General features: G+C 35.2%; 2 protein-coding genes across 4 annotated transcripts; one reads left to right on the top strand and one right to left on the bottom strand.

The window, feature by feature from the left end:
* Window positions 1–618: 618 nt before the first annotated feature.
* On the bottom strand, window positions 619–9,032 carry LOC102578696 (peptidyl-prolyl cis-trans isomerase FKBP43-like). 2 transcript variants are annotated; one of them, XM_006339369.2, is made up of 11 exons: window positions 8,931–9,032; window positions 8,778–8,851; window positions 5,240–5,612; window positions 3,819–4,077; window positions 3,062–3,214; window positions 2,659–2,898; window positions 1,796–2,078; window positions 1,602–1,689; window positions 1,477–1,518; window positions 1,337–1,385; window positions 619–1,135 (listed from the first exon to the last, which is right to left on the bottom strand). In XM_006339369.2, exons 1-11 carry the CDS (start codon window positions 8,941–8,943, stop codon window positions 1,051–1,053), a joined length of 1,659 nt encoding a protein of 552 aa, XP_006339431.1. In that variant the 5' UTR covers window positions 8,944–9,032; the 3' UTR covers window positions 619–1,050. The 2 variants fall into 2 exon arrangements, with proteins under 2 accessions (XP_006339431.1, XP_015166762.1); XM_015311276.1 differs by having other exon boundaries at window positions 1,796–2,075.
* A 1,076-nt stretch (window positions 9,033–10,108) lies between these two features.
* LOC102578149 (glutathione S-transferase zeta class-like) lies at window positions 10,109–17,848 on the top strand. Of its 2 annotated transcripts, none has more exons than XM_006339368.2 (10): window positions 10,109–10,334; window positions 10,478–10,574; window positions 10,683–10,739; window positions 13,359–13,444; window positions 13,543–13,614; window positions 13,896–13,949; window positions 14,041–14,116; window positions 15,175–15,236; window positions 15,413–15,472; window positions 17,473–17,848. In XM_006339368.2, the coding sequence occupies exons 1-10, from the start codon at window positions 10,146–10,148 to the stop codon at window positions 17,569–17,571; spliced, it is 852 nt and encodes a 283-aa protein (XP_006339430.1). In that variant the 5' UTR covers window positions 10,109–10,145; the 3' UTR covers window positions 17,572–17,848. The 2 variants fall into 2 exon arrangements, with proteins under 2 accessions (XP_006339430.1, XP_006339429.1); XM_006339367.2 differs by having other exon boundaries at window positions 10,111–10,334; window positions 10,475–10,574.
* Window positions 17,849–18,272: the final 424 nt, after the last annotated feature.

Genomic DNA, 18,272 nt, shown 5'->3' with positions numbered 1-18,272 from the left:
TGCCTGTTGCTAGCAGGGTGGTAGGTATTAAGAAGGGGTATAACTTATGTAGTAAAGTGTTACCCAGTACTATTTTTCACTTCTTTTGTTCGCTCCTAAACAACTGGGAATGAGCATATTTGCAGCAATTGAAGCTTATTTCAACCAGAAACTCCTCTCAACTGGCATAAAGTGAATGGAGCATTGTTCTTCTGATTGTGTGAAACAAAAAGGAACAATGTAATACTATGTCTCCCGTTGTACAAATCAAACTGTTGGTCTTACCAATAAGGGATCTTTTGATTTATAATCTAGTTAATGACATTTGAGATTATAGTGCCGAGATTGTTAAAGGATTAACAATAACTGTTATGCTACTTGTAATAACGCAAAAGTCGTTGGGTAATTAATAATAATAATACATGGACTATTATACGGCAAGTGCCTTGGAGGAAAATATTTTCCAAGTAAGTTGCATCAAATTTTTGAAAAATATTCTCTAAGAAAAATAAGTTCAATAATTAGCCCCATCCCCACAACCCATTGTATTTCCTATGCAAGGACTTTTGGGGGAATATTTTCTTACTTACCAACCACTTAAAAATACGAAAGAAAAATCATTCTTCTTAATGCTAAACATACTAAGCAAGATTTTGTACTGGAAATTGAACACTATAAATCAGATGAAATATCTTACGGAGATTATGTCTTATCCTTCGATGCATACAATCTCTAGGTATGCAAAAATCCTTTCACCATATATTTTCTATTAGAGAATCAACACAGCCAGGTATGCAAAAATCCCCACCTGGAAAAGTTGGGGCTGGCTTGTCCCATTTTCCTTTTCTTTCACAGGCTAACAAAATACTACACAAAATTATGAAAAGTTTTGCCTTATTAGTATTAGCCACTCCATCCTGGTAATGAAGAAAGTGCCTGTAGTTTCTATCTCTCTGTCCAAATCCTGCCTCAGTGCCAATATCAATAAACAGTTCAAGTCTCAAATTTCAAGAGGAAAAGATAAGTTCTGCATAGATGACTTTCCCTCCAGGAATGATAAGCTAAGCTGAATTATCCACGGACTCCAATCAATTCAATATCAAACACCAACCATGAGTTTGGTGGGATATTCTCCCCAGCTCCCTCACTCCCGTAGCTGCAAAAACAGGAATAGCAAGAATTAATCAAAGTTAGAAAAGGAAGTTACATGTGCATCAGCATGCGCACCCAGTAGCAGAGTAAAGATTCTGGAGGGAGGAACTTATATTGGGACAGTAATAAAGAAAAGGATTGAGGGGAAGCTGGGAGAGGGATCTCGTGTCTTCAAATAAATTCAGAAAGCAAATATGCAGCATACCCTATTGATGGTGGGACTGTGAGCCTTCTTTTATCACCCACACGCATGCCTGTTATGGAAGACACAATATTATATTAGCAGCTGCAGCTATTGAAGAAAAGAATTAAGGACATATCAAATCTACTCATCGCCATCCTTACCAGCAAGACCAAGGTTCCATCCCTCTATGACGTCTTTATCACCTTCAAACAATAAAAAGGAAAAATCAGAGTTTAACAAAAGTCCATCAAAACAAAATAAATTCTTCCAAGAGTCCTGTGAATACCTAGACGAAATTTATATGGAGATTTTCCCATATTTGTGTAAAATATCTGCCCATTCTCCTTTAGCTTGCCGGTGTAGTGAACTTTGATCTGTGCAACAGTTTGAACAGCAGAAAAAGTTGAGACTCTATTTTTCCTGAGGTAAAGTCGCCTAAATTCATAGTTCGAGATATCCATAAATTCTCAACTAAATTACCTTCTTTCCTGGAGCTGCCAATTTTCCACCAGGTTCACCCACAGCGAGCTCTTCAATGGTCAACCCATTAGACAAGGTCTTTATTACAGTAGACTTGACCTTCAGACTCTTGTCCTCAACATCCACGGATTGTCTATTCATTTCATTCTCTTGCAGAACAGGAAGATCCCTGTTTACCAAACAGTCATCCTGAGTTTTCGTCTTCTTTTTCTTCTTCTTTTTAAGTTTCTTATCCGATTGGTGTCCATCAGCCACAGAGTCAGATTTTCCATCTACACTACTACTGCATGCATGGATGGTCAAAACGTTATAACCAAATATAGTCCCTAAAACAATTTCTAGAAGGAGGCGTTGGCATGCAATCTTGCCTAGAGAATGCAGGTATAAGGCAAGTGCATGATATCAGAGTATGTACATCAAAATTGGCAATAATGACATATATCTAGTACTCCCTCCGTTCACCTTGCTCGTCCACTATTCCAAAAATAGATTCACTTTTACTTGTCAGTTTCAACGTATCACGAAAAGACAATTTTATCTTTTCCTATTTTACCCTCAACATTAATTACTTATTCCCCCAAAATCATTTCCCAAGACCTAAGACAACACATCAATTAATATGAGTATTGTGGTAAACTACTCATATAATCATTGTTTCTTAAGGGCGTACAAGTCCAAAATGGACAAGTAAAATGAATGGAAGGAGTAGTTCATAGCAGATTTAGTTTTTCCCAACCTATTTCCCCTCGACAAAAGAAAGAGTTTTGATAAAGGTAGGGTCCCCTTTTTAGGCAGTAGGCAGCATTGAGATTTGGTGCAGTTTTCAAGAAAACAGCGCAGCTAATTAAACATTAAAAACTCACTTATTGATGGTCAGTTTTTGATCTTCTTCATCTATTGCAATTGCAATTGGATCCTCACCCAGGTGACCAGCTTTTAGAGGATCTTGTTTCAGTTGATCCTCTTTAAGAATGACAGCAGAGTCTGTATCATGGTTTTCAACAGATTTGGCTTCCACAGAATGCTTTCTTTTCTTTGATTTTGGAACATGATTAGAATCCTCTTCCGCAAGGGGCTCCAGAGTATCAGATTGGCCATCTTTCCTGCCAGAGCATATAGCTTGAAAAAAATTAGAAGGGTAATGAGGTGTAAGAAAAAACTTAAGAGAAACTTGATCAGTACATATTTGGTGGATAAACTAGCAATCTGAACATGCGTAAGAACAAAAACAGAACAACTTCATACAAAAATAAAGCAACATCTTACATATCAATTGTCATTGCCAACCCGACATCCACCAATTTTGTTTTATCCTCTTTGTAGTCCTTCTTATCACTGCTGGTATTTGCTTCAAGAAGTTTACCACCATTGCCCTCAGGCTGTTTCCTCTTCTTCTTTGAGTTAATGCTGTTTTCATGTCTGTGTTCAATAAGACGGAGCAAAATAAGCAGGAAGAAGATTAGACCCTGTGCTAGAGGCAAGCAATGTTCCCTTAAATGGACAAAATAAAGGAGAAGATCATTCCACATGAATGCATTCCCACAAAGCAGAGAGGATAACATGCACTTAGAAGGAATAGCTTCTAGTCATTTTTCCTTTTCAGGATTACTCAAGGCTGACCTGCCAGATGCTATTCATCTTAATTGTTAGCTTACTTTTGTAAACAATCATGAACTGGCAACAGTTCTACATGCCAACAATGGATATAAGAAAAGAATAGTTTAAAATATTCTTCAAGGTAACACTCAAAGCTAAGAGAAAATATCAAATGATTCAATGTAAAATTTCCTTTGGTAAGATCGGGTACCTAGGATGGATAATAGACCAATTATACATTGAAAACTTTCAGCAAGGCTTCGTGGGGTTCATGAAACAATCCAGATCTGAGAAAAGGTGGTTTTCAAAGGAGAAGATCCTATCATACTAGATACCTTAGTTCCTTATAAAGCTTATAATGGCCCACGTCCAAGACCAAAAAGTTACTGCAATCACAGAAATCAGTAGTTGCCTCTGTGCAACTTACTTGGCTTTTTTAGATTCCACTGTGCCACCATTTTCTGTCCTATAAGGAATGTCAATCTTTTGATTATCTTCTGATGCTACAGCCTTCACGTCTGTTTTCTTCTTAAGAGCAGATAAGAGACAACTATCTTCATCATCGCTTTCCTGCAATATATCCTCATTTTCGGACTCACTTACTTGGTACTTCTTCCTAAGCCTTTTATTGCCGCCATTGTTGTTGTTAAGCTTATTGTCTGACACATTCTCATCATCTTCTTGAACTGAAAACGCCAAAAAGTCAATCAGAAGAATAGAAATGCAGGATGTATAAAGATATGAGACACTAGCATTCAAGGGTGCGGCCTAACTATCGATGAAGGAAACCAGAGTTTAAATCCAAATAGGGGTAAAGAAAGCTAGGGAATTATTAGTAATCTTCCTAATCTTGGTAGACAAAACTACCCAGTTCCTATACTAGTAGGAGATGTGGGTACCTAGTGGACCATTATCAGAAAAATAATAGGAGCGATGGAATACACTATTGTGGCAGCCGAAACGGCGGATTCCCCCACTACATTACAATATCTTGCTCCTTATACAGGAGCAGCACACCAGCTGGATCATTTGTATCAATATACTACCAGATCGCGCTGATATGGAGGGAGGCAGAGAGAGGGGATTAGCAGTCTGTCGACTGCCCCCCAATCCCTCTTTTAGGGTCCGTTTGGACATGCAATATGAAATCATGATATACATCAAATTGATATGAAATTGAAATTTTGTTTGGACATGCAATTTGGATTTCTTAAGTTGTATTTTTTCTCATAAATATGAAAGCCCCACAAGTTGTGAAAATCATCAAAATTTCTCATTTCTTGTAAATACTTACCAAATAAGCCAACCAAAGTTCAAAAACAAGATATCGGAATATCCTAAGGCACCGCATTGATGAATTGCATATCTCCATGTTTCTTTTAAAAATAAATTCTTGTAATTACAAACTTCCAAATACACATAATTTTATATAGATCTACTAGTCAACAATAGTAGTAACTAGTTATTTTTTAATATAATCCTTTCACATGGTACGGACAATCAATTCGCACCAAGCATGAGACTTTTTTTGCAAAATTTAAAATGATGGATTTATTTTACAAAATATAAACTTATGGGTCAAATTTTTACATTTATAAAAAATTGGAATCATGATTGGAATGTCAAATCATGCTTTTTGGAGAATTTGGGATATGAAATCATGATATGGAATTGCATGTACAAACATAAGCTTAGTTTGTCTAAAGGAAGGAGATATCCCACTGGACTATCATAACCCACACTCACAGAGATAGGCAGGAGAAAAGGATAGGTGCAGAACTCATAATCAAATTTAAGAGACAATAAATAGCTTCAACCTTGCATGATCACATGGAGTAAGAAAGATACCTCCGCTGCTTGAAGCAGGTGAAGGTGGTGATATTTCTGGTTCAGCATCGTTGATAAAGCTATCATCATACTTGTCATCATCACTGTCATGGCAGGATTCCCCTGTTTCTGTGTCTGCAATATCCTCTCCATATGACTCTGTATCACTGTTTACATTTGCTCGCCGACTATTTCCCACATAATAACCAGTCAGATAAACAGTTCTAGGACCGAGAACAGAAAAAACCACATCTTCTGCCTCCTCAAACTCTAAATCCAAATGGCATGACTCTGTCTTGTTAGGTAACAAAGCACAGAGGAAAACAGGACTCTTGTTCCCCACATTACACTGTACCAAACTTTTAGTTTCAGCATTGCCAATTCCCAATGTTGCCTAAAAGGACACAACATGCAGAACAAGGAGCTAAAGTGGTTAATCTCCCGGCTATCCTTAATAAGAAATGAATATGCATCACAAATAGAACTCAACTCAAATGAAAACTTAATCTTGCTTTTTCCCTTTCTTACATCTTTTTGCTTTGTTACCTGAAATTGAAACTACTCACACGGTCACTCCATTTCATTCTATATGACAGTACTTGACTAAACAGAAAGTTAAAATTAGCATTAAATTGACTTTAGTGGAATAAAGGATTAGCAAACTGTTGAAAAATTAGTTTGATAGGGAAAACATTTCATCAAGTTTAGCTTGTACAGCAATTGAATGATGCCAAACAATTTATTGTTTTTTTTTGGTTAACAATGTGTAAGATTACCATCAACAAACAACCACAAATCACAACCTAAAGAGCACCTAATTCCACAGCCACCTTCTAGGAAGGATGGTGAAAAGTAGGTCTTAAGCAAACAAAAAACAGCACCTAGTTACATTTCCAATCTATAAAGCCTCTAGATCTAATTGCTTTCTTGGAATCACCCAGTACTTCTATTTCTCTTTATATGTGCAATTACTTCATCCGGCTGTACATGCTTTCCTTGGAACATCTTCCATTTCCTAACTCTCCATGCATGGTATATCATAGCTCCTCATACAGCTTCTAGTATCCCCTTTTTGAACTGCTTCCACTGCTTATTCTTCAGGTTGATCAAACCTCTACTCAATTCTCTGTCATAGAGTGTAGCACCAGTCCACTGCTCTATCCAAGTCCTAACTACATTGATCCAGCTACACTCCACAAGCAAATGCATTGGGTTCTCAGGAACTTGATGGGCACACAGGCAACACTCACTCTCCTCCACTGGTATATTCAGCTTCAATAACCTGTCTTTTGTAAGCAGTCTATTTTGAGATGCTAACCACATAATGACTCTATAAATAAGCTCAGTAGAAGCAAGTCTAGGTTGTTTTCCTGTCAGATCTAAATAGTTACAAGTAATGGAATACTCACCTCTAGGAGTCAGACCATACTTTCCCTGCACATACCATCTTTTCATCCTTTCTTTCAAAGAGTTCATCTCTCTCCAATACCAATTACTATCTGGAGGAGTCTTGTAATCCCATATGCTTTCAGAGTTTCAGTAGATTTCATATATACACCATGGACCCACTTGACCCACAGTGAGTTTTTCTTTTCAATAAGCTGTCACAACAATCTACCAACAGAAGCAATATTCCAAGTTCTGCATCCCTTGATATTTAGCCCCCCTAACTTCTTTGTAAAACAAACTTTTTCCCATGAAACCAAGGAGATCTTCCTTTTGTTTTTAGAGCTTCCCCACAAGTATTCCCTACACCTCCTATCCACTTCTTTCAATATGCTTTGGAGCAAAGTAAATACTACTCCCCAAAATTATGAATGGAAAAAAAAGCAACATTTCTAGTCTTAAGTTTTTTTTTTTGAAACTGGTAACTTATTTCTAGTCTGAAGTTTGCCTGCAGAGGATAACTGTTTGGAGTATGTCAGTTTGATTCAGTTGGTAATTTTGTCTACTAGTTGTTGGCATTCCATTTTACTCTATTTCTTAGATGAGAGGGAAATCCAAGATATCATATGGGGAATGCTTCAATAGAAAATTGTGTCTAAGCAATGATTTGGATTTTAAGTTCATAAGTTACTCTACCCATAAAAGATTCTTGATTTGTCTATACTAGCAACCAACCCAGTAACATCACTGAAATCTGTTAGTGCTTCCATGATCCTATCTACTGAGTCAACTGTCTCTTTATGAAATAGCATAAGATCATCAGCAAATATAAGATGAGTCAACTGTACGGCCTTACACATTTGGCGGAACTTAACTTAAGCAACATCCTCATTGTTTTTAGAATCCTGGTAAGGTAATTCATCACCAAGAAAAACAACAGTGGTGAGGCAGGATCACCTTGCCTAAGTCCTCTTCTCCCTTCAAAGAACTCATGGCTTTCCCCATTTACCCTGACAGAGAATTTTATTGGGGTCACACAAGTCATCACTAGCTTAATAAATTCCCCACGAAATCCAAAGCCTTTCATTGCTTCCTCCATAAATTCCCAACTCACCATGTCATATGCCTTCTTTAAGTCAATTTTCAGTAGGCACCTAGGTGAAGTCTTCCTCTTGTAGTGCCTAAGTAGATCATGGCAAATCAAAACATTTTGGATCATTGATCTCCCTTGCATAAATATTGCTTGGTTCTCAGCCACCAAATGATTTACAACAGTTTTTAATCTTGTACAAATCATTTAGGAGATGCATTTATACAAGAGATTGGTCTATATTGACTATGCTCTGGATTATCAACTTTAGGGATAAGTGCAATGATGGTGGAGTTCAAATGTTTTAACAGTTACCTTTTCGGAAAATAGTCCATGACTGCCTCAGTGATGTCCCTTCCAACAATATCCCATGTTGCTTTGGAAAAGCAACTACCATAACCACCGGGCCCAGGGCTCTTATTACTATTAATTTTAAAGATAGCAGACTTCACCTCCTGTCCAGTAAATGGCTTAACTAAATCAACCAGATGATCAATAGTTAGAAGAGTATCATTCTGAATACAGCTAGGAAAGACTTTAACTCTTGTTGGAGCTGCTTTTCCTAGCAAATCAGTATTATAATCTACACACACCTGTGCAACTAATTCAGGGTCATTCTTCCAGTCACCTCGGTCATCAAGTTGTGTTGTAGAAAGATGAAGCTTTCTATGTTTGATCACAAAATGAGAGTACTTGGTATTGTCATCTCCTAATTTTAACCAAGTTACTTTACACTTTCGTAGTAAGTATACTTCAGCCAGACAAGAAGACTTCCTGTAGGTTTGATATTTCAAACTCTCATCTTGTTGTATCTCCATATTCCCAAGATCAGCTTGCATTAAGTACATTCCTATCATCATCAGCCTTAATGCCAAACAATTTGAAGTCCCAAAAAGGAAACATTTTCATATGAATCTGGATAGAGTGTACATAAACTTGAGATTATAGTAGTTTCAACTTTAAACCCTATACAACATGGATTTCTAATTCACTGTGCTTAAACATGATTGGCATTTACACACCAATCACTAATTGATCTAAAATATTGGGAATTGAAGAAGATCCCATTCATCTATAAATCACCTGAGAAATTCGTAGCCTTCCTCTCTCATTATTGGACGAATGAGTAACTGGCTTACCAGCTTTCACTTCAATACCTATAAAACCAAAAAAGAAGTAAACGATCTAGTGATGATCGATCAAAAAAGCTTTAGAAAACAGTTGATAAAATTTTACCCCAAAATGCCATTGTTTTAGCTTCGCGGTTGGTAAACCCTAGGCGAAGGAAGCGGTGATCCTTGTTTCCCCTCAAACCCTAAGCTATTTATACGTGTGAGTTTGCGCGGGAGTTTGTTTCTTTCTTTACTTAGCGCGCTTAACCTTTTATTAGAGTAGTAGTTAAGTGTATTTGCTCCGCGTTAATTAATAATAAATGTATATAAATAGAATAAATTATTATGTGTATATTATATATTAAGTACAATTTATAAAAAAAAATGAATCTTTTAAGATATATAATGTATATTTAAAGAGAAATATGATAATTCACTACCACATTGATAATTATCATTACGTACTAGAGAAACCAAAGAATTTTCCAGAAAACAGCAAGAACTCCGACAATGCTGGCAAAATAGGTTGTCCAAGAAGTGCACATGAGAGGGAGAGCAAGCATACGATTAAACTGTGTACTAGCAAATCTGAACTTTTATCCTAAATAGATGCAATTTACTTAGCTAGAGTGGTAAATGCATAGTGAAGTCTGTTAGAATAGAGAGCTGATAATGCATAGTTTGGAGATGTCCAATATGCATGAGTTACTGATTTGTATTGTTTCATTTGGTAATGAAATTTTTTTATTTACCAAACAAAAAAAACTATCATTGCGTACCATTTTTATACAAAGTATACTTTAAGAAATGATAATTCGACATCATAATAATTAGGTAGCAAACTTATGTTGGTATTGTTATATGAAAACATGCTCTAAATAATAAGGTAAAGAAAAAACAAATTACATTATATATGAACATAATAATATAATACAATTACCTATAATAAATTAACAACAACAAAAATAATTATGATAAAGCATAAAATAATAATTAAAATTGTGAAAATAAATAAGAAATACAATTAGACTACAAATTTATAGTGCAAGAAAATTATTACTTATATATTTAATATGTATTAAGTAAATAATATTATTTTGATCCTTAATATATAAAAATAATCCTTAATATATGCAAAAAGGATATTATTTTTGTCCTAACCCTAAAATTAACCATTCTCTGTTAAAAACTAATTGTCTGCCTCCCAAGTTCTTTTTTATCAAATAATTTGACGCAATTTATCTTTTAGATATTTAGATATATATGTCCTTCTCCTGTACGAATTCAGATGTACAGCAGAGAGCAGAAACAGTAATTTTTTCGAAAAAAGTGAGTAGAAATGAAGATAAATCCACCAATGTTGTTGCAAATAAGCAGATCCTATATTAAACTAGTCAAAGCTGACAATTTTCAAAGGTGTTTTGGTAGACATTTTTCTAACACTGAAACTCCAACTACCAACTCCATTGTTGATGCTTCATTAGCTGTTCCCATTTCAGCTTCATCCATGGAATCCGATAACTCAAAGGTAGGTTTTTTTATGTCTCTCTGTTTTGGCGCACACCCACCAAAAAACACAAAGTTGAAAGGAGCTAATTTTGAGCTGAACGAGAAATTGAAAGCTTACATTTTTATGTAATAAATTTCAATTTCAATGCATTTTGGCAGAAGAAGGCAACTGATTCAACATGGGTTTCGAAGATTGTATTGTATTCTTTCTGGCAAAGTTCATGTTCTTGGAGAGTTCGCTTCGCCTTAAATCTCAAAGGTAATTCTTGGTCAATCCCAAGATTGAATTTTTGGGGGGTGGGATGGGGGCTTCAACTGAATAATTTTTTGATTGTTAACTTTGTGTTTTGGTTTCTGCGATTCACAGGTCTTTCTTATGAATATAGAGCAGTCAACCTTGGCAAAGGAGAACAGTTCACTTTAGGTATTATGTTTGATTTTTTTGATAGTCATTCACATGTATGGAATTCAGAAGTACCAAAGGCTTTTCTTGAGGGCAATATTGTGTTGATAAAAGAAGATTTCCCATAGAAATTACTATAACTCCAGCCAAGAAAGCTATTCTTGTGGTGTGGGCGAGATGTCTCTGCAGATTTTTAAATAGAAATAATGGTGTGTCGGACAGTCTGAAGATTGGCTAATCTAGCTCCTATCTGCTTAATTAGACATAGAGATAGTTGTTGCTGCCATATTTGTTAGAATACGAACATTACTAGATGCTATTGATGGTTCAACTTCATGGCTTTTCATAGTCTGTGTAAGCCATTTAAATGAAGCTTTTGCTTATAGCTCCTGAGTCATGATTACTTTTAAACAAAACTCTTATAGTTCTTGATTATTGTAGTGATGAACAGAAATAGCAGTCATTTCAGTTAAGAGTATGAATAAGCCCTTTGGCTGTTTTTGGAACGTATAACACTAGTAGCTTATGTTGTAAATCTTACGGAAAATACCTTCATCACGAACACTTGATATGGAGTTCACCAAGATTTATACTTCTCCATGAACTTTGTAGGAAATTCTCATAGCTTGAGGCGTGTCGAAAGACAATGTCCTTGAGGATATTTCACATCCCCCAGGATTCAACAAGCTTCTAGTATAAAACTAGGAGCCAGAAACTAACAAAGATTCAAAGAACAAAACCCAACACACCAATAGAATATAGGAAGAAAGATTTACTCTCTAATATGTATTGCGTTCTATCTCATTTGTGATAGAGGAAGACCACATTTATATGTCAATATCACAAAGCCTCCAACGGTCAGATAAGTAATTGGCTAATGATTAATGGGAGAATTAATTAGGATAATGAAAGGATATTGTATAGTTGGCAATTTGAGAATGGTTGCAGCCAATTCATTGCAATGAGACCAAGTCAAAACCATTCAATGGTAAGATAATTCTCTCAAATACTTATGGTAGAAATATGTTAAATAACATACTCTTTAATAAGGAATGAATGAATAAACCTTAGACAATAATATAAACAAGTCTTTTTGAGATACTAGAATCATTTTTCCAACAACTTATACCTCATGATTACTATAGTGATGGGCACTGGGCAGAACTAGAAACTATTTCCGTGAAGAGTAAGAAAAGTCATTCGACTGTTTTGGATAACTCATAACATTAGCTTATGTACGGTTCAGAACCAATAAGCTGAAAAAGTATATCTTAAACTTCTTGTTAATTGCTCTATGCTGAATACTCCAGTATAACACACATATGTTTAGCTGTGAATTGCCCCTTTGCTTCTTTAGTCTGCTTGCAACAGAGAGCTCCCCATGGCAGGCTACCGAATATCTGAACTTTGAATACTGACAAGGTTTAAGAGAAACAGATCTAACTTCATACAAGTGTTCAGCTTTAGGTTAAAAAATTCAGGTCCATCCCTAAAATTACTCATTTCCTTGTGACATTTCCAACTTCACCTGGCAATAATCACATTAGCCAGTGATATAGTAAAAAAGCCTATGCATATCTGTAACTAGGCCTGAGGTGACTGCTTTATGTTTATTACGCCAATAGGCAATGAGAGATCAAACCCGAAAGAAGTGGCTCTTCCATCAAGTTGTCAAGCGGAAACTTGAACTGCAGTCTCATATGCAGTGGGACTGATCAGGAAAAAAATAGACTCATTGTCAGTGGGTTCTACAACCCCAGGAACATTCATGAGATTACAGTATTTTTCTGAAGTTTTTTATTAACTGGTACCAATAAGATCTCATCTTACCCATTTTTATCCATAGACCATAGGACATCGTTCACGCAGCATGTCCTCCAAATCATCTTAAAATAGCAGCTGTTTCAGGTCCTGATTTCTAGTTTTTGTAGCTCAAACTACCCTCCTCTCTAAGACAGCATAAAATTGTCCAATTGACCTTTTCTGTGATATGATTAAGATCACCCTTCTCGACGGAAATATATGCCCATTTAATCATTCACTTTCTTTGGTAAGGATGCTGAGCCAGTAGCCTTTTAAGTACACTTAGCTCTCTGGTTATTGGTGCCTAATTCTTCCTGTAATATAAGACCCTTTTTAAGTCAAGAAAGGATTAAAGGTGTATAAATAATAGGAAGTCTTACTATAGAATATCCATAATATTATGTAGGTAGCCTCAGTTTGATTAAGCATTGGTATACATGCAAGCTCTTGCCCTGTTTGGACAGGAGAAAGCGTCAAAGTAGACAAATTTATCCAGAAAAAGAAAAGGAGAGGAAGCATAGATAGGTCTACTTGATGATTTAAGGATATTCTCTCTTGATTGAGTTAGGGAAAGCCAGTTTCAACTTCAGATTGTATAACTTTGTGATACCGGCAGCTGGCTTCTGCAATCCAGTTATGAGAACTGTGATAAAGTTCTGGATCCATTTATTTTTTACCTAACACGAGCATAAACACAATCTTCCATAGCAATCAATGTTCAGTGGTTAGTTAGCATAGTTTCTGAACTTGAGCAATGCTTCCAGAATGAATATTGGTGGTATATGCATAATTTTTTGTAGCACCATTAATTCTGACTAATGTCATGCATATTTGCAGAGTTTGATAAATTAAATCCTCTTCATTATGTTCCTGTTTTGGTTGATGGTGATGTGGTAATTTCGGACTCCTATGCAATTTTACTGGTAGGATCTCTTAAGCTTATATGATCTTCTTTGATTCCTAATCCTGACACCATCATGAATGATTCAGTTGTGTGCCAATCTCTTTGCTGTTTGGGTAGTATTTGGAAGAGAAGTATCATCAGAGGCCCCTGCTGCCAGTTGAACCTCAATTAAGAGCTCTCAATCTTCAGGTTAGATCCAAGTTCCTATGGATCCTTTCACTTAGGAAGTCCTTGAAGGGCACTATGAATTAATAAGAAAAAGAAGTCCTTGAAGGGCTTTTTGAATCGTGTTGCATGTGTATGCTCATTATCTCGAGTCCATAAGGGCAAGATATCTCGAAGAATGGTGATATATATTATCTCCAAATTTAAGGTTGATGAACATTGACTTCATTCATAAAAATATGTACTAAGGAGCAAGGTTGGTTGCAACTAGGATAAAAGCTTTGCACCCCTTGTCTTTTCTGCAGGCAGCAAGTATTGTCAGCTCCAATATGCAGCCACTTCATATGTTATCAGTGCTGGTATTCTCTTGCTCCAGCAGTTCCTTTTTATGCTCTGTCTTGTCAAGGATGTTGTTTTGTCAGGCAATAATAGTTGCCGTTCAATTTTCAGAGGTACATGGAGGAAAGGGTTGGTCCCGAAGAGAAACAATTATGGGTAAAATTTCACATACAAAAAGGTTTTGGAGGTAAGTTTCTTTAAAATTTTCCTGTTGATTCCTAAGTTTGTTCTTTGCTTTTTTCCTAACCATCTCCTAACAAGTTTCTGCTATTTCACACTGTAGCTTTAGGGAATTATATCATTCCTCAAAGGCATTTTTGTATTTGAGGTTTTATTAAGGATTTAGTGGAATAATCTCTTCCTTGCCTAGGTTTCAAAATTTAAAACTACCATTGGTTTTTAAGAAAAGAAGGTAAAAATGGGAAATTATGCAAATCCAAGCAGGCTATGCTTGCTTGTGTATCCATTGCAGGAAATGTACTCCTGTGGGATAAGTTTTATACATGTTCTATTTACCATACTCATTTAGTCCACGTGAGAAAAGAAAAGTCACCAATAAAGCTTTCAAGTTAATTTGATGCTTGTGCTTTGAGTTGTTTTGGTACATAAGAATGCTCATCGTTGTACTCGTCAAAAAAAGAATGTTCATCATCATGGAGTCTCTTTTTCTAATTTATTTGACATAGTTTCACTGGATTGGTTATCAAGGAGTTAGGCTTATATATTTTCTATGTAGCGGACTAGTTTTGGTTTTGTAAATATAACTTGTATAATAGGGAAATCATCAAATGAGTGGGATTTTGATCTTCTATATTATCAATTGAGTTCGTGAAACTTGATTCCCTACAACTTTGCATATGGTTAGTTGTACGTGTTCAAACTTTTTGAAAATCCAATTGAACATTTATTGGATTAATTGTCATAAAGGGTATCACGTATATCTGGATAGAGATCATACTCGCCTTAATTGGTGGTCAATTTGATTTTCATGAGTCAAAAGTGTAAAATTAGTTCTGTATGGTCTTTTTTAGCCTGACAATGTTCAATATCCTCGTTTTGTTTGCTTATGCGTCTGGTATTCAAATTAGACAAGATGACACTATCCTCTTGTTTCTATAGATTCTAAGATTCAACTAGGACTCCTTCTGTTGCCTGATGTAGTGAATTTTGTTTCCTTGATCAGTATTGTTCATCGACCTCTTGTTTAATTGGTTCTGAAGAAATTTCTTTTTTTTTTTGGAGCAGCTCTTGAAAAATTGCTGACGGGTTCTGCTGGAAAGTATGCTACAGGAGATGAAGTATATATGGTATTTTGTCTAGCACTTGTATGCTTTCTTGATAGCATTGTTTTATTGTGCACCTGAATTCCTTGAGCTTCGAAAGTAGTGGAGATAATATCATGTCAACATTTAAATGATACTAATAATCTTGACGATGTAATTCCTAACTGATCTCAGCTGATATAACACGGTAAACATTGCAGGCTGACGTGTTTTTGGCACCTCAAATTGCAGTAGCTACTAAAAGGTTTAACATTGACATGGTAAGTTTATGTGGCTACTAAATGTATTTGGGTCATTTTTTTGGCTGCAACATGATTACTAGTTTAAACTCTTCTCAGATCCCTGAAGTCTCTCTGCATTGGTAATACAAACTTCATTGTCCTTAACTGCAAAACGAGCCAACTTGAATCAAGCTCTGGACTAGTACTTTAATAGACAAGCTCAAGTTCGAGCTCAAGCTTGGCACATCTTATTTGTCTAAGTAACCAAGCTTGAGCTCGTTAGTGAACTTAGTTGATATGAGCTTGGCTCTGAATCTCACCGTCCCCACCAAAAATAAGCTATAGTATTAGGGATGGCTAATTGACAATAAGGTAACTGAATGCCATTTTCATGGCATACACATAGGATTTACGTGATCATTTTCATCGAATCTTTACCTTTAAAAAAAACGATCTTACTATAATAGTTTTACTTAATTAAGACAAGATTTCATTATCATTTCATGTTAGGAAAAATTACACGACATAGCAAATTGAGGCCCTTTATTTATTCGAAATAGCGGTAGGTTTAAAAAATTATCAGTGTAACGATAGTTTGGGGTTTTATAGCAGGCACACATGGATATAGTTAGGTAGTGACATTATACATTGTGTGAATATAGTGTCTTACTCGACTCTCAAATTAAAATACTGCTACATTTCGTAATTAAGTAAAATCCTACTATGTTTCATAATAATCGCATAATAACTACTGTATATAGGTTGTAAATTTGCGAATTAAGATAGAACTCACACCGCACTTGCACCATCGACATCCCTATCATAGTATACAATCATATATGAAAAATAAATAAATAGCCTTTGTTTCTATTAGGAGTGTTCAGTTCACGGTTTGGATAAAAATCGATAAAATAAAACCAATTTTATTTGGGTTTGATTTGGTTTGGTTTTAGATTTTTGAAAACCGATAGTATTTGGTTTGGTTATGATTTTATTCGAAAAAATCGAAGAAGTAACCAAATCGAACCGATGAATTATATACATATATTTTTTTAATTTTTTTTTTATAACCGAGAAATCCATCTGTGACCCGCCCTTTGGACCAATCACAGCCTTCTAAACTCGGTGGATAATGGGCCCGCCCCTCTACCCTTCTCCACTTAAATACCGGGCTTTGCTTTGCATGGTGTGGGGCTTGAACCTGCGACCTAAGCCACAAATCCTCCACCTTTTGCCACTTGAGCTAGGCCTTGGGGGCTATATACATATATTTTATTAATATACATACTTAATATATTGTTTTTTATAAATTATTTTAAGTCATAATTTCATTAAAAAATCTTTATAATTTACTTATTGAAAGCAAAAATGTCCAAGATGAAACATTTATCTTATTGATTTCGTGTATATGAGTGTCTATGACAATTCTTTGTGGGATTGAAAATATTATTGTCTTTCCTTCTAGGCCAATATAGTGAATTTTAAAGCTTTATTGATAGTAAATTGAGTGATCGAAAGTTCAGTAATTTAAATCATTCTAATTATTTTTTGTTTTGAATGGATTGTTGTCACTTTTTTCACATTTTGAATGAATTGTTTCTTTTATTTTTGTGTATGGTTAATAACCAAACCAAACCAAATCGAAACCAATAAACCACCAAACCGATAAATGTATATTATATTTGGTTTGGTTTGGTTTTGATAATTTTAAAACCGATTAAGTTGATTTGGTTTTGGTTTTAACCAATTACCGATCCAAACCGATCCGTGAACACCCCTAGTTTGTATGTATTCCTGTGGCTTACATTTTACATCACACTTGAACACACTTGTGAAAACTGAAACATGTGTCCTGTTTTCTTTCCTGGAATTTATATACTGTCACACTCATTTAATATTTGTGAACCTAACGTGCATCTTCTACTGTCTTTTACCCCCCCCCCCATGTTGCCTCACTAGCAAAACAAAACTTAAATAAATATGTTTCAAAAAACTATGGTTGAACACATTTTGATGTTGATATTATTTTGTATGTGCAGTCTGAATTTCCAACCTTAAGGAAGATATATGATTCTTGTGAAGCGTTACCAGAATTCCAAGCTTCTTTGCCAGAACGACAGCCTGATGCTCCCCCCTGAGCTAAATGCACAATTGCAAGAAACTATAAATCTTCTCGATCTCTTTTTAATAAAAATCTTATGAAAGAAAAAAACTGTTGACGAATGTTGTAATATGGAACTTTTCTATTATGATTGAGAAGCATTTGAGTCGACTGTCTTTTGAAAACAGTCTCTCTATCTCTACGGGATAATGATAAGATCTTTGTATATTTTACTTTCTCCGTATCTCACTTGTAAAATTTCACTGGATATATTAATGTTGTTTTGTTATGATTGAGAAGTTAGGTTATTCACATTTTGTTGTCAATTGTCATGTGTGAGATATTCAATTATAATTTGTAGATTTGGTTTTGGAGTTGGTTCAAGTGTGCATGGAATAAAATGTGAAGTTTAGAATGATCCTAAGGTGTAGTAGATATCTTAATCTTTAATTTGGTCGGTCCACATTTTTCCATGCAAATATATTGATTTGTATACTGTTTAATAAAAAATAAAATAAACTCACATGTTTACTACTCTCTCTGTACAATAATAGTTGGACATTATATTATTTTTGAATGTCTAATCATACTTGTCTATTTTATGAAATCAATGTATTTATTATATATATTCAAAGGATAATATAGTAAAATTACTTTTATATTTATAATTTTTAAAAAGTGTATAAAATCAATAGTGGACAAGTATTATTGGACAGAGAGAGTATATGTAGTTGCCTC

Source organism: Solanum tuberosum, unplaced genomic scaffold (assembly GCF_000226075.1).
Source record: "Solanum tuberosum cultivar DM 1-3 516 R44 unplaced genomic scaffold, SolTub_3.0 scf00010, whole genome shotgun sequence".
In the NCBI taxonomy this organism is placed as follows: domain Eukaryota; kingdom Viridiplantae; phylum Streptophyta; class Magnoliopsida; order Solanales; family Solanaceae; genus Solanum; species Solanum tuberosum.
Note: the sequence above shows the minus strand (reverse complement) of the source record. Positions and strands in the feature narration are given on the sequence as shown.

What these genes read in the sequence shown, in the direction of transcription:
- LOC102578149 (XM_006339367.2), top strand. Translation starts at nt 10,146, where the DNA reads ATGAAGATAAATCCACCAATGTTGTTGCAAATAAGCAGATCCTATATT. An exon ending in ACTCCTATGCAATTTTACTG is followed by an intron (nt 13,445 to 13,542) that starts GTAGGATCTCTT and finishes CTGTTTGGGTAG; the next exon opens with TATTTGGAAGAGAAGTATCA. An exon ending in AAAGGTTTAACATTGACATG is followed by an intron (nt 15,473 to 17,472) that starts GTAAGTTTATGT and finishes TTGTATGTGCAG; the next exon opens with TCTGAATTTCCAACCTTAAG.
- LOC102578696 (XM_006339369.2), bottom strand. An exon ending in GTGGAATCTAAAAAAGCCAA is followed by an intron (nt 3,215 to 3,818) that starts GTAAGTTGCACA and finishes TATTGAACACAG; the next exon opens with ACATGAAAACAGCATTAACT. An exon ending in TTGGCAATGACAATTGATAT is followed by an intron (nt 2,899 to 3,061) that starts GTAAGATGTTGC and finishes ATGCTCTGGCAG; the next exon opens with GAAAGATGGCCAATCTGATA.